This window comes from Poecilia formosa, unplaced genomic scaffold (genome assembly GCF_000485575.1).
Source record: "Poecilia formosa unplaced genomic scaffold, Poecilia_formosa-5.1.2 Scaffold297, whole genome shotgun sequence".
NCBI classification, from domain to species: domain Eukaryota; kingdom Metazoa; phylum Chordata; class Actinopteri; order Cyprinodontiformes; family Poeciliidae; genus Poecilia; species Poecilia formosa.
The window spans coordinates 399,701-412,282 of NW_006800236.1; the positions used below are offsets into that span (position 1 = coordinate 399,701).

The 12,582-nt window shown below is 36.3% G+C and overlaps 2 protein-coding genes, 1 long non-coding RNA gene and 1 other non-coding gene across 4 annotated transcripts; 3 read left to right on the top strand and 1 right to left on the bottom strand.

The window, feature by feature from the left end:
• The first annotated feature begins 5,708 nt into the window (after positions 1–5,708).
• Positions 5,709–7,093, top strand: LOC103151939 (ribonuclease-like). The gene has a single exon (XM_016660766.1). It carries the CDS (start codon positions 6,433–6,435, stop codon positions 6,910–6,912), a length of 480 nt encoding a protein of 159 aa, XP_016516252.1. The 5' UTR covers positions 5,709–6,432; the 3' UTR covers positions 6,913–7,093.
• Positions 7,094–8,169: 1,076 nt separating this feature from the next.
• On the top strand, positions 8,170–8,518 carry LOC103151937 (uncharacterized). The gene is made up of 2 exons (XR_477690.2): positions 8,170–8,306; positions 8,414–8,518. It is a non-coding gene; the product is annotated as an uncharacterized LOC103151937 (long non-coding RNA).
• Positions 8,519–10,476: 1,958 nt separating this feature from the next.
• On the bottom strand, positions 10,477–11,643 carry smim11 (small integral membrane protein 11). The gene is made up of 3 exons (XM_007572220.2): positions 11,546–11,643; positions 10,854–11,060; positions 10,477–10,770 (listed from the first exon to the last, which is right to left on the bottom strand). Exons 1-2 carry the CDS (start codon positions 11,558–11,560, stop codon positions 10,872–10,874), a joined length of 204 nt encoding a protein of 67 aa, XP_007572282.1. The 5' UTR covers positions 11,561–11,643; the 3' UTR covers positions 10,477–10,770; positions 10,854–10,871.
• A 617-nt stretch (positions 11,644–12,260) lies between these two features.
• trnas-cga (transfer RNA serine (anticodon CGA)) lies at positions 12,261–12,342 on the top strand. Its single transcript has one exon. It is a non-coding gene; the product is annotated as a tRNA-Ser (tRNA).
• Positions 12,343–12,582: the final 240 nt, after the last annotated feature.

Below are 12,582 nucleotides of genomic sequence, written 5' to 3' on the forward strand. Positions count from 1 at the left end.
AAGGTCAGGATTTGAACCCATGTCTTTTGTACCTGAAGTCTGATGTCATAACCTGTGGACCACACAACCTTCCACACTATAGAATTTTCTTGTGGTGCATTTATCTTTTCAGGTGTCAATATTGACTGCCATGCTGACAAGACGTATACACAGTGGCGCAACTACACGTTATTCAGGTGGATCCGAAAACATAAATCGGCGCGCCGCCCCCTCCAGTCGGGGTTTTGACGCCCCCTCTGGTGCTGCGCCCCTATGCACTGCATACCCACTTTTTGCGCCACTGGGTATACACCATGCTTTCCTACCAAGATTTGGACCTATGTCCTTTGTACTTAATGTCTGACGCCATAACCTGTGGACCTCCATGCTTTAAATCCTTCCATGCTTTAAATGTTTCTCGTGGCGCATTTATCTTTTCTGCTGTTAATAGTGATTTTGAAAGGATGACAAAATAGACATTCTTTCCAGGATTTGAACCCTTATGAACCATAATATATGAAACATTGAGCAACTTATCTGATGTGCAAAGATGCTTTTTGTGATGACATTCATCAAAATGCGATGTTACTGGTTTTCTCAATTGTTTACTGGGTGGTGTTTTTATGATTGTGTTGTAAAGCACTATGAATTGTCTTGATGCTAAATGTCCTGTACAAATAATCTTGATTGATATGTAAAACTCTGAAGAGCCTGTTTGCTTGCAGAGCATCTAATTTAACCAGTCAGTCCAGGTGTGGTGGTGCAGTAACTAATTTTAACCTATTTGAGATATACGTCATCCTCTCTGTTAGACAATTGTTACTCAAGCAGGAAAAGGAGCAAAAAAAAAAAAACACTTTATCTTTTATGTACACTTTTACATTTTGTTATTCACCTGAGAAGTTTTTCCTCTTATTTTTTCTCATGTCTCACATGTTAAAGACAGTTCAAATTTCTAAGATAATTGAAAGAAAAAATTTTTTCCACCGAATATGTTCTCTCTGTGGATGGAGCAGGAAAGTCTGTCAGTAGCTCGTGTTTTGACCTACTTCTATTTTTCTACAAATGTAAAAAACACAAAATAAAAGTATATATAAAATTGTCACAAAACTGTAGGAAATTGAGCCTTTCCATGTTGAAAAGAGGAAGTCTCATTGAAAGGGATTTAACTCCAGAAAATGAAAAAAGGTTTAATCAAATTGCAATAAATTATGAAAGAATTTAAAAGTAAAAAAAGAAACTTACTTACCAGCCTGTCCTAATTAGATTTCTAAATTGCATCAAATTGCATCAACTTAAAATCCAGAGTCATAACGTTTTAAAAGCCATTGTCTTGAATGTAAGATAAAATAAAAATTGACAAATAAATTTTAAAAATGGCAGACACACAACATTTTTGTAATAGTATTTTATTTCCATTTCTGTGCGAAGAAATATCTTCAAACACAGGAGACCAGGAGATTACTGTCCCAGGAAAAACTGTAAACAGGCTCATGTGTGAGCAGTCTAAATAATTTAATTTTTCAAATGCCAGTTTGGTCACTTTATATTAATATGGAGGGAAAAAAATATATCACAAACATCAAGTTGTTTTCCATGTAAAAATTATGGCCGTGGATTTTTCAAAAATCAAATTTGGATATGTGAGTGATTATCAGAAATATTGGTTTTTATGCAGTATTGGTTTATGTATTGCTGTATTTTGTACAGCCTCTCTGGTGAAACACCAATTATCAGATACAAGAACTTTGAGGAAGTGCCGAATGACTCATTATTTTTGCTTCAGCTTAAGTTGTGCAAAAAGGAAAAACAAGGTCGCAAGTCCACACTTGGACAATAACAGAAAGGTGGTATCTTTTTGTTATTGAATATAAAATCCTCAACGATCACTTAAATAACTCAAAATTAACATAACAATTTACTGGAAATTAACCAATAAAAATCAGACATTGCTTTTGAAATGTGGTTCAACAGATTAGAACCCTAGGAGTCTGCTTCTACGCCCTCCAAAAGAGAGAGAGAAAAACAGACAAAGATAGTACAGTGACAAAAAAATACTGTGAACATTAATGCTGAAAATAATGAATAAATCAAGAAAAAACGCAGAGTGACCGATGCAGAATTTCATTACATGTCATACAAACTGTGCACCATGTTGATGTTGTCGACGTGAAGCAATTTTTATTTATTTTTTTTCATGTCAGGTATTTTGTGGAAAACGAGTCACGCAACATTGGGTTCAGATGGTTTCCCAGCGGTCACCTTCGCAACCTTCCCTGACAACGCAGAGTCTAGTTCCTCTCTGTGTTTGTGTGTCACAGTTGGGTGAGTTTTTTCTTTCCTTCAATTTTTTCCTGGTTTTCTTTAAAGCAGTACAACTTTAAATCCCACACAAATAAACTATAAAAAGTCAAGTTAGAATCTCATCTTGTAGTGTGTGATTTTGGCGAGATTTGATCCATCAAGAAAACTTACAAAACAAAAAAATGTTCTCCTTGAACTCCAACTGAGCAAACTGATCTTATCGCATTGGTACTACGTGAGTGACATGGCGTTCACTACCATTTCATGTCAACATTTTACTTTTTTTCTGGTCCATGTTACATCACAAACTTCCCATCCTTAAGCTGTATAAAAACGGTTCGAGTGAAATCAGGTTTCAGGTTCGCCGAAGACATCACCGAGAACTTAATCAACGTTCTGCTTCAATAACAAGACCTTTCAAACCCAACCACACATCTAAGCAGGTGAGTAAAAATGAAAATAAAAAATTAAGGGATGGTTCAAAATGTTGTGAAGGATCTGGGTCTGTTCTAAAGTGGATTTCATCATACAGATCATTTGGCAAGTTTTAGTAGTTTTTGTCTGAATCTGTATGGGAGCAAAANAATGCACCGATTTCAAAGTTTTTTGCTGATACTGCCAATATTTCTGTTTTCTTGTTTTTGGAATATCGGCAGTATCAGCAAAAAACTTTGAAATCGGTGCATTCCTGGTGTAAAAAATAAATTGATAGAAAAAACATATTTAAGCAGAAATCATCTTTCTGTGAACATATAGCCTTAATTTTAACTGATTATAATAAACTTTGTGTGTTCAAATCAGAAATAACAATTATTTGCAGACCAAGGTCAGGATTTGAACCCATGTCTTTTGTACCTGAAGTCTGATGTCATAACCTGTGGACCACACAACCTTCCACACTATAGAATTTTCTTGTGGCGCATTTATCTTTCCAGGTGTCAATATTGACATGCTGACAAGACATATACACAGTGGCGCAACTACACGTTATTCAGGTGGATGCGAAAACATAAATCGGCGCGCCGCCCCCTCCAGACGGGGTTTTGACGCCCCCTCTGGATCTGGGTCTGTTCTAAAGTGGATTTCATCATACAGATCATTTGGCAAGTTTTAGTAGTTTTTGTCTGAATCTGTATGGGAGCAAAAATCTAGGTGTTATTTTTGATTAAGTTGTTTCAAAACCTGTCATAATGCTTTTTTTTTTCATTTAAAATAGCACAAAGTGGAATGTCCTTGTTAATATTTGTGTTGAATTCAACACTTCTAATTAAAACACTGAATATTTTTCTTGTATGTGTTGCAGATCATCTAAAAGAAAACTGAAAATCTGCATCATCCAGGAAAATCCTGATCTTGGTATCTGTAAGCTATTTTAAATTTACATTTGAGAATATAGAAGTGTAAAGTCACATTCAATTAATTAGAATGAGTCTAAAATGTTAGTCTCAATCAATGAGGAAAAATTACTTTCAGCATGTTCATATCACACGTTTGGAATCATTTCAAAATATCTTCCTAAGTATTTCATAAACAGCTGATTTATATTTGTGTGATTGTATCTCTTGAGTTGCTCTAATTTCTATGTAAGAAGATTTTTGGATTGTTTTTCCCTCAACAGGAAACCATGAAGATCCAGGTTGTTGCCGTCCTGATCCTCGCTCTCTCTGCAGCCGAGATCTCCGAGGCTCTGAACTTCTTCCAGAAGCACGTCGTCAAAAGCATGAATCCCCGAAGTTGCGACAGCAAAATGAAAAGAATAAATGCAGCTGAAAGATGGTGCAAGCCGATCAATACCTTCTTCTTGGACCCAGAAGGAGTCCTAAACGGAATCTGTAACTTTGGTAACAACCATCAAACACAGGCTATAGATCTCCAAATTATTGATTGTCAAAGTTTGAGGAAATCAAACGGATACCGTCTTTGCACATACATAGCTGTCAAAGGTAGAGCAACTAGTGTTACAGTCTTGTGTGATCAAAACCGTGTGCCTTATCACCTGGATAATGTTGTGAGAAAAATAAATAATGGCTAATTTTCCATTTTGTTCTGCATCTATGTTCTGTACAAGCAGCAACGACAGATATCTGGAACAACTTAGAACCTTCTCCTTCTGAATTACTATTTGAAATAAAGCATTTTCTGCATCTTGGAAATAATATTGACAAACAATAAAGTAAATTGGAAAAGAAATGTAACTACCAGACTGGTCTTTGATGTTCACTTTTTTACTATTTTTATTTTTTAAAAACAAAACAAAAAAACAAAAAAAGAAAAGAAAACTTTGCAGCACGAATAGCTTTTCAGGTGGTGGTGGTTTTTTCCCCCCACATCTCTGTACAAACAGCAGAGGGCGCTGCTGTCCAACCTGTGGCGCCATCTTTAACTGAGCTTTATAATAATAACATCGCTACATTTCATTTTGGCTTGAGCAAAATCACTCGCGCTTTCTTTAAATGCACATTTATCTGCGTCACACTTAAATTAATTTAACCAACATGACATTCAGATCTAACCACAATGAGATCAGATAGCATGCATGCTAAGGCCACGTCAAGCTTAAACATAAGCTTCTTCTGTTCTCTAAAACCAACGCCAACAGGTTTTTAGTGGCTTTAAAGACACACGAAAAAAGAAAAAGTTGATGAGATTTATTTCAGGTCAATATTTCAGTTTTTGTTGCTTTGCCTTTGGAGAGAAGATCAAATGCTCACATGCTTTTTGAATATATATATTTTTTACAGCTTTTAAACAATTTATCCCTTCAGAGGATTCTAGTTGATTTAATACAACACAATGTGGCCCAGTTTTCAGGTAGTGGGCTATAAATTTACTAGAAGAGACCTGAACATTCAGTTCTCGTAAACACAGGTGGTTTTGTGGTCACAATGGTCGGACTGATAGTTATTGGTAACTACAACAAACCTCTGTAGTTACAGGTGTTGCTGGAGAAAAGTACAAAGTGACATTTTCTTGATCGGTCCATTTTATCATCTAATGAGAAATTCTGAGCAAGGGAAATGTTAAATATCTTCAGGTAGTTATAAACTGTTTTCAGTTGATAACTAATGAACTAACAGCTCTACTGTAGTTGTTTCTCTGTTTTGAAGGTGAAAGGTATTCCTTAAAATGCAGGAAGTAAGTCCAACGGGCAACAATAGATTTATTTCTGTCATCAAGACCATAAGTTTACAGCTACTGTTTTGCAAAAATAGTGTTTCACTATTAAAAATAATAACCAACAGCTTTGTTTAAGATTTCACTCCAGGTAATGGCAACATTCAATGTCTTTGCACAATCTATGCATGTGTGACTGCTGCTGCAGGTGTGGTTTTGTGGTCATTTCAGTGAAAATCCTTCGTCCACACTGTTCGTGATAAAACTCACCACCACATATCAGTTGAAATTCGTTTTTAGTATTTATATTATATGCAACTTCAGTCATTTTTTCCTACAAGCTTAATTTCTTTTAAATCTCATCTGATTTCCTTTTCAGGATACGTGAGAAGAGACTCTCAGCAGCTCGTTTGTGGTCGGCCATGTTTGTTTTTCCCACTCATCACCTTCTCAGAACACAACTCACTGATTTGATTCAGTAGCAGCGGTGGTCCTGCGTCTTGCCGGTTATGAGCCAATTGTGTGTTCTTATGCACATTAATGCATTATAAATATTCAACATGGCGGGATAAAATAGCCAATCAGCTTGCCTTAAACTAATTGTGTATCGTTACGTGTACATTTAGCAACATAAGAGTTACACCTTTAAACAGAAACATGCTAAGAAACTCCTCCTCAAAAGGAGACGCACTTTGGAGCATTAGTTTGTTTTCACACTCACTTCGACAACTAAAAAGGAAGAAGACTTCATTCTCTTTTTACCTCCTGTTCGTCTGGAAAAGGTGCTTCACTCATTTTGGACTAGGTAACATATTTATTTGTTAAAATCAATCAGAAATTATGATAAAGTCAAACGTTTTCTACATTTAGATAGTAAAACTCAGTATTTTTTCGAGCCTGAAACACAGCAGACACAAAAATGTTCTTAAAAAGAGGTGACTTCGTTCACGTTTTGAATCCCTCGTCTTTGAGCAAAACTAAATATGTGGGAGAACCTTTTCTCAAATTTGTTTTCTAATCTGTTCTCAAATTCTTATGTCTTCTTTCAGAATCATGAAGGTCCTGCCATTCTGCCTGCTCGTCTGCTTGCTCCCCCTGCAGGCCACCGCCTCCGAGTTCGTAAATACAACCTGCACCCCGGAACTGGAAAACACGCGCGAGCGCTACGAGAAGTTCAAAAGGCAGCACGTGGACAAGAAGATGACGGCGCAAAAATGCACGGCAGTGATGAAACAGAAGAAGATCTACGACGACAACAACGTCTGCAAGAAGACGAACACGTTCATTCTCGCTGATGCCAAGGAAGTCCAGTCTGTCTGTAAGGGTCAAGGCATTTATAATAACGAAAGTCATTACACAGAGAGCAAAAAGAAGTTCAGAATTGTGGTTTGTACAGTCAAGAAGCAAGCCAGGAAACCCAAATGTGAATACAAGGGAAAATGTCTGAAAAACAGAGTCATTGCTGTGAGTTGCAAAGATGGTTTACCTGTGCACTTCGCAGGAGATCACCAGTAAACCTTATGGTGAGGAAAATGCTTTAAAACAACTTATTAAAATTAAAGATACTTACTATATATACACCTTTTGATGCATTTTAGGAAACAACTATGTCTTTCATTTTTTGGCGTATAAAAAAACCCAACCTAATGTATTTTCCTCAAAGTATAAACAGAATAAAGCCATTACATTGAACCTACTGCTTAATAAAGAGCTGTGTTGTGCTTATGTTGATGATCATAAATTACATGCTAATAACAATAGTGTTTCAGAAAACAAAAATTGAAATATTACATGGGATCCTGGATTAAAATAAACTGTCAGTAGAAGATGGAAAAGACTTTAGTCTTCCACCTAAACTTTGTTTCCAGCAACTCAATTTGAACGTTCAGTCTTCAAATCTTAAGCTACTCATCAGTTTCATAATCATGAAACTGATTCTCATCTTTCATCCCGTTATCCATCTGAAGACCTAAAAACAAAACCCAGATAACCTGATGAATATTTCTCAGTTTCTAGCATTTTTCAAATAAATATCATTTTAATAATCCTAATTGACATAAAATGAAAATGCTGCGTGTTTTCTCATACAATATATGCAAATATCTGGTTTCAACTTAATCTGCTGACAGGCTCAGAATCCTCCTTCATTCAAAGCAGATCTGCAATCTTCAAGATAAAACAAATTGTATTTGAATTAATTTGTGAAACGGTTTCCCTCCTGCACTTCTACTTCAGCTTTTCTTAAATGCAAAGAAAGCGTTCTTTAAATTCCCATTGCCACAAAGTACTGACATGGTGTGACGATTTATGAAGTTATCCATTAAGAGCAAACACTTCAAACAATTTGTTTCTTCAAATAATAAAGAAAATAGTAGAATCAACTACCTAACTGCTGTTTTTTTCTTTTGTCAGATTTACAAATTTAGAATGATGCTTTTTAATTCACCTGCTACTACAGTAAGAATCCAAACCCCACACTAAGAGCTTCTTTTTCAGATTTTTACCTGCAATTGCGGAATAAATTATAACTGTACCTTCAGTGTGGATCTCCGCAATTCTGGCCTCATTTGGTGAAGAATAGCTCAAATTAAAGAGAGGATCCTCACTCCTTGTGTCCAACAATAATAAAGGATCTTTCTGTGAATTTCCCCGACCTTAAAGGTTTTGCATAACCCACATTCCCATCTTAAAATATGCTTGATTTTTGCTGATTTCTGTTCAGATATGGGCTTATCTTTATTCAAATTGGATAAACTGGTCTCACTTTCTCACCTGGATGCTATATAACAAGCCCAGATCAGTCAGAGTGCAGCTTCAGAGACTTTCCACCGTTGAAGATCTTCCTCAGTCTGTGCTTCAGACACCCAAGACTACCAACACAGTCAGCTGAAAGGGAAAAATAACATCTGGTATGTGATTTCACTGGGATTTTTTCAATTTAATCTTTGACAAATTGCATTTTTAGCTATTTTTAACAGGTAAATGTTGATCACCTTCGTTTTTCTCTCTCCACTAGTAATCATGAAGATCCAGGTTGCCGGCTTCCTGCTGATGGTGCTCTCTGCTGTCGAGCTCTCCGAAGGGCAGCATGCGATTGAGAATAACGTCATTGACGGCATGACCAAAGAGCAGTGCAACGACGTCATGAAAGAAAGATTCAATAAGAAAGGGGGCTGCAAGTATGCAGAAACCTTCATTATAGCATCTCTCCAAGATGTGAATGATCTCTGTCAAAATGTGAAGGGGATCATGCCAGGTTTTAGCAAGAAAATATTTAAAGTTGTTGACTGTACGAAAGTTAAAGATTGTGTCTATAAAGGAGATGATAGCCATACAAAAACTCAACTTAAACTTGAATGTAAAGATAATCAAGCTGTGCGCTATGTAGGTGCTAAAAGGCAAATTTAAAAAAAAGATGCATTGCTTACTTAATGTCATTAATAATAAAAAAAAGCTAATGTTTTTCCTGGTTCAATGTTAATCTGATTCTGTATACATTATCCTAAATATATTGTAAAATTTTTATCTGAACTTCCAGATAGCCTCGACTGCAGCAGCTTAACATTACCATCTTATGTTTTGACTTCTTTAATGTTGATGTTATATCCCAAATAAACCTATTGCATGATCTGAGAGACTTAAGAAATGTTTATTTCTATCTAAATGTCAGTTTTTTTTTTATGTTTAACAGATAAAATGTATTACTAACTTAAGTACAAATTAAATGGAGTTGATGGACAAAGAAGGAAAAAACAGATTTAGGAAAAGAAAAACTGGGAGCAGACATATCTTGCAGAACCTGTGTAGAGTTTTTGTTCTCTGATCAGATACAATTCATATTATCAAATACATGACTTGCTATTCAAATCCACTTTGTGATATCTGTGCTGGTCAGATTAGATAATTTTAAAAGAAATACAGGGTGTTGGATGAATGAGGGACTCAAAAGCAACAGAGAAGCAGACTGCATTTCAAATGACTGAACAAAAATACTTACAGTTTAGAACGAATCAGGAAATTAAATACTCAACAGGGAATGAAGACAAAAGGCTGAAGGAGGGTTGATTACAAAAATGGAATCTGGTGTGACACTGGTACCATCAAAATAAAACAGAAAACAAGGACTTAAAGACGAAAATGAAAACACAAGAAAACAAAACGAAGATTTTATAAACTTCCCGCCATATTTTTTTGCTTGCTTGTCAGCCTGCTGTTACACCCATTGAGTCAGGGGTGTTCAAAGTCAGTCCTCGAGAGCCGACATCCTGCATGTTTTAGGTCTCTCCCTGGTTCAGCACACCTGCATCAAATGATGGCTCGTTAGAAGGCCTGAGGAGAACATTGACTTACTGAGGAGGTCGTTACTACCACTAGGGAGAAAACTAAAACATGCAGGATGCCGGCCCTCGAGGACCGACTTTGGACACCCCTGCATTGAGTAAATATGAATGCAGCAGCGCCCTCTGCTGTTCGACAAAGGTAAAAAACAAACAAACAAAAAACCTACTGCTGCATGTTTACGTTTAAGTGTTACGTCAATGGATATCTTCCAAAACTCAAACTCTTGTGCTCTGTAGACTCTTTTTTACACAAAGTGATGTATTTCAAACAATTATTTTCATGATCCAATCAACTTCTATTCAGACACAAGAAAGTTCCTAACAAAGTCAAGAACAAGTTGTCTGATAAAAATGTTTTTACAAATGCTTTAAACTCACTTTACTTTAAGCCATGATGAAATTTTTATTTGATTTTTTTCTAAGACAAGAAATTACAAAAGTTATTTTTTTCTATTCAAATATACACAAAACTGCTGTTTATCTTTAGTTTGGGCAAAAATGTTCCCAAAAATCTATGAACTAAAAGCTCATGTTGTGTCTTTTCTTTTAATACATTAATATCAAATTGGCACAAACAACACATTGTGATTTTAAACACAAATCATTAATAATGAATTTAAAAAAAAACAGGTGCATGTTATACATTAATGGCACATTTTTAGAGCCAAGTTTTATTTTAGAATTATATTAAATTGTTTTCCTTAATTAATAAAGAAAAAAACAGACTCAAAAACACTGATGTGGGGCAAACGATTTAATGTAGTTACAAAAATAAGCGCAAAAATATTTCAGAGAGTGAAAATTCAGCCACACATGTAGACAAAGCTCAGCTCAGACCATGAGTGACAAGCAAGGCAGTTTTCCATGTCTGAATAGGTTCTGCTTTCCTTTCTTCTTATATATATTTTAAAAATACAGTCAGTCAATATGGAGTAAAACTTGTGAAGTCAACATCCCAGTGCTGAAGAGCGAATCTCCAGATTCTCCTCTTTCTTTCTGCTTCTCCGACTCGTTGGGAGGAGCTCAGCTCGTTCTGATCGGGAAGACAAAAAAGATTTCTATACATATGTTCAAACTGGATGAAAAATAGTCGGCTCGTTTGGGTAAAAGCAGCACCTGCTCCTCTGGATTTCCTCAGTCCTCCTTCAGGTTGTCGATGAGTTCCTGCGTCTGCTGAGCCAGCCTCCTCCTCTCGGCCTGCTGCTTCTTCAAGGCCTCCTCGGCTTTCCTGCTCTGGTAAATCTTGGCCCCGGCGAAGGCCAAGCACAGCAGCATCGTCTTCAGGGCCAGGATGTAGAAGAGGAGGGGGACGTTGTCCAAGGCCTGGAAAGCACATCGCGAAATTTTTTTAAAAAAGGTTTCCAGTGAATTTTTAAATATTGTGATGGAGGAGAAATGTCTGGAATAATCAGGGAAGCAGGAGAAATCTCTCCTCCCCTCTCTGTGATCCCCCTGCAACAGCTGTCTGCTGCAGGAGGAAGGTAATTTGAGAGGGGAGGCTGCATGAGAGAGAGAAGCAGCTGCACTCTAAACCATGTGTATTAAAAGCTACAACCCATATATTCTATACAGCCACAAGCAATCAGATCTTGCTCCCAAAATCTGATACTGTGGCATTCTGACTAATGTGCATCAGATTTAATAGTGACATCTTCTGTTTGGCTAGCTCTGAAAACATTAGCATTGTGTTTAGCAACAATTTAAAAAGCAATGTAAATCACTGGCAGCTTTAAAGGAAGATAACCTGCTTAGCTATTAATCAAATATAAATACTATGATTAGAATGAACACATTTTTACAATATTTACCTTCCAGTTGATCATTTTCGTTGCTGTAATGCTCTTCTCACCGACTATGCGCAAGCGCTATTAATGCTCGTCAGAAGGAGGCGGGTCTTAGACTGATAGACCAATAGAAATGACGTTTGTTCGAAGCGTCAGTTGTGAGGCATTTGTGAGAAATGCTAACTTTTCCTCAGATTACAGATTAAAATAGTTACACCTTGTTATTAGTAATTGTAGTCAGTGGTACTAAATTAGAAAGATGTTCGCTTTGATAACTTAGTAAGGATGTTGAACTATTTCTGGAGTTTAGCTTGCTGTCAAATGTGTAGTGATAGCTTTCACCAAGTGGCTTTGAATGCACCACGAAGCAGAGCTCATCTAATTTCGGACACATACTGGAGCAACCTGGAAGGCTCCAGAAAGAAAGTAGCGAAAGACATACATTAACGAGGTAGGGTGACATGTTAAAAGCAAATATATATATATAAAAAAATGGTTAAAACTAGTATGCAAGACGGCACAAAGACATTTTAGAGTCTTTTCAAAAACTCGTGTTACACCTGGTCTAAGAGTAATTGTGTCCATCAGTGTATGGTGTAACAGTATACGCTTACAAAACGATGAACAAATAGTAAAATAAATATTTTTACCATTCATTAATATTATATTTTTATCATTTCCACACTTGTCATGCGTAAACATTTATATAGTGACGTGATGACGTATTAGGGCATGCGTAGTCACGGTGGCCGAGAGGTTAAGGCGTTGGACTCGAAATCCAATGGGGTTTCCCCGCACAGGTTCGAATCCTGTTCGTGACGAAGTTTAATTTATTGTCTTTTCCGTCACATAAATGTTTTCATTTATGTTTGGATTATTCTGGGGTAACGGATGCTTTAAACAAAACACACAGTTTTAAATTTATATAAAGTACTGTAGCATTACAAGTGCGCAGTGTTGCATTAAATTTATGTTTATGATAACTATTTAAGAAAAGTTTACAGAATAAGAACATATATTAAGTTGGATATTTTTTGACAAGCAAAAACAGTGACTTGTAT

What these genes read in the sequence shown, in the direction of transcription:
- LOC103151939 (XM_016660766.1), top strand. Translation starts at nt 6,433, where the DNA reads ATGTCTTCTTTCAGAATCATGAAGGTCCTGCCATTCTGCCTGCTCGTC.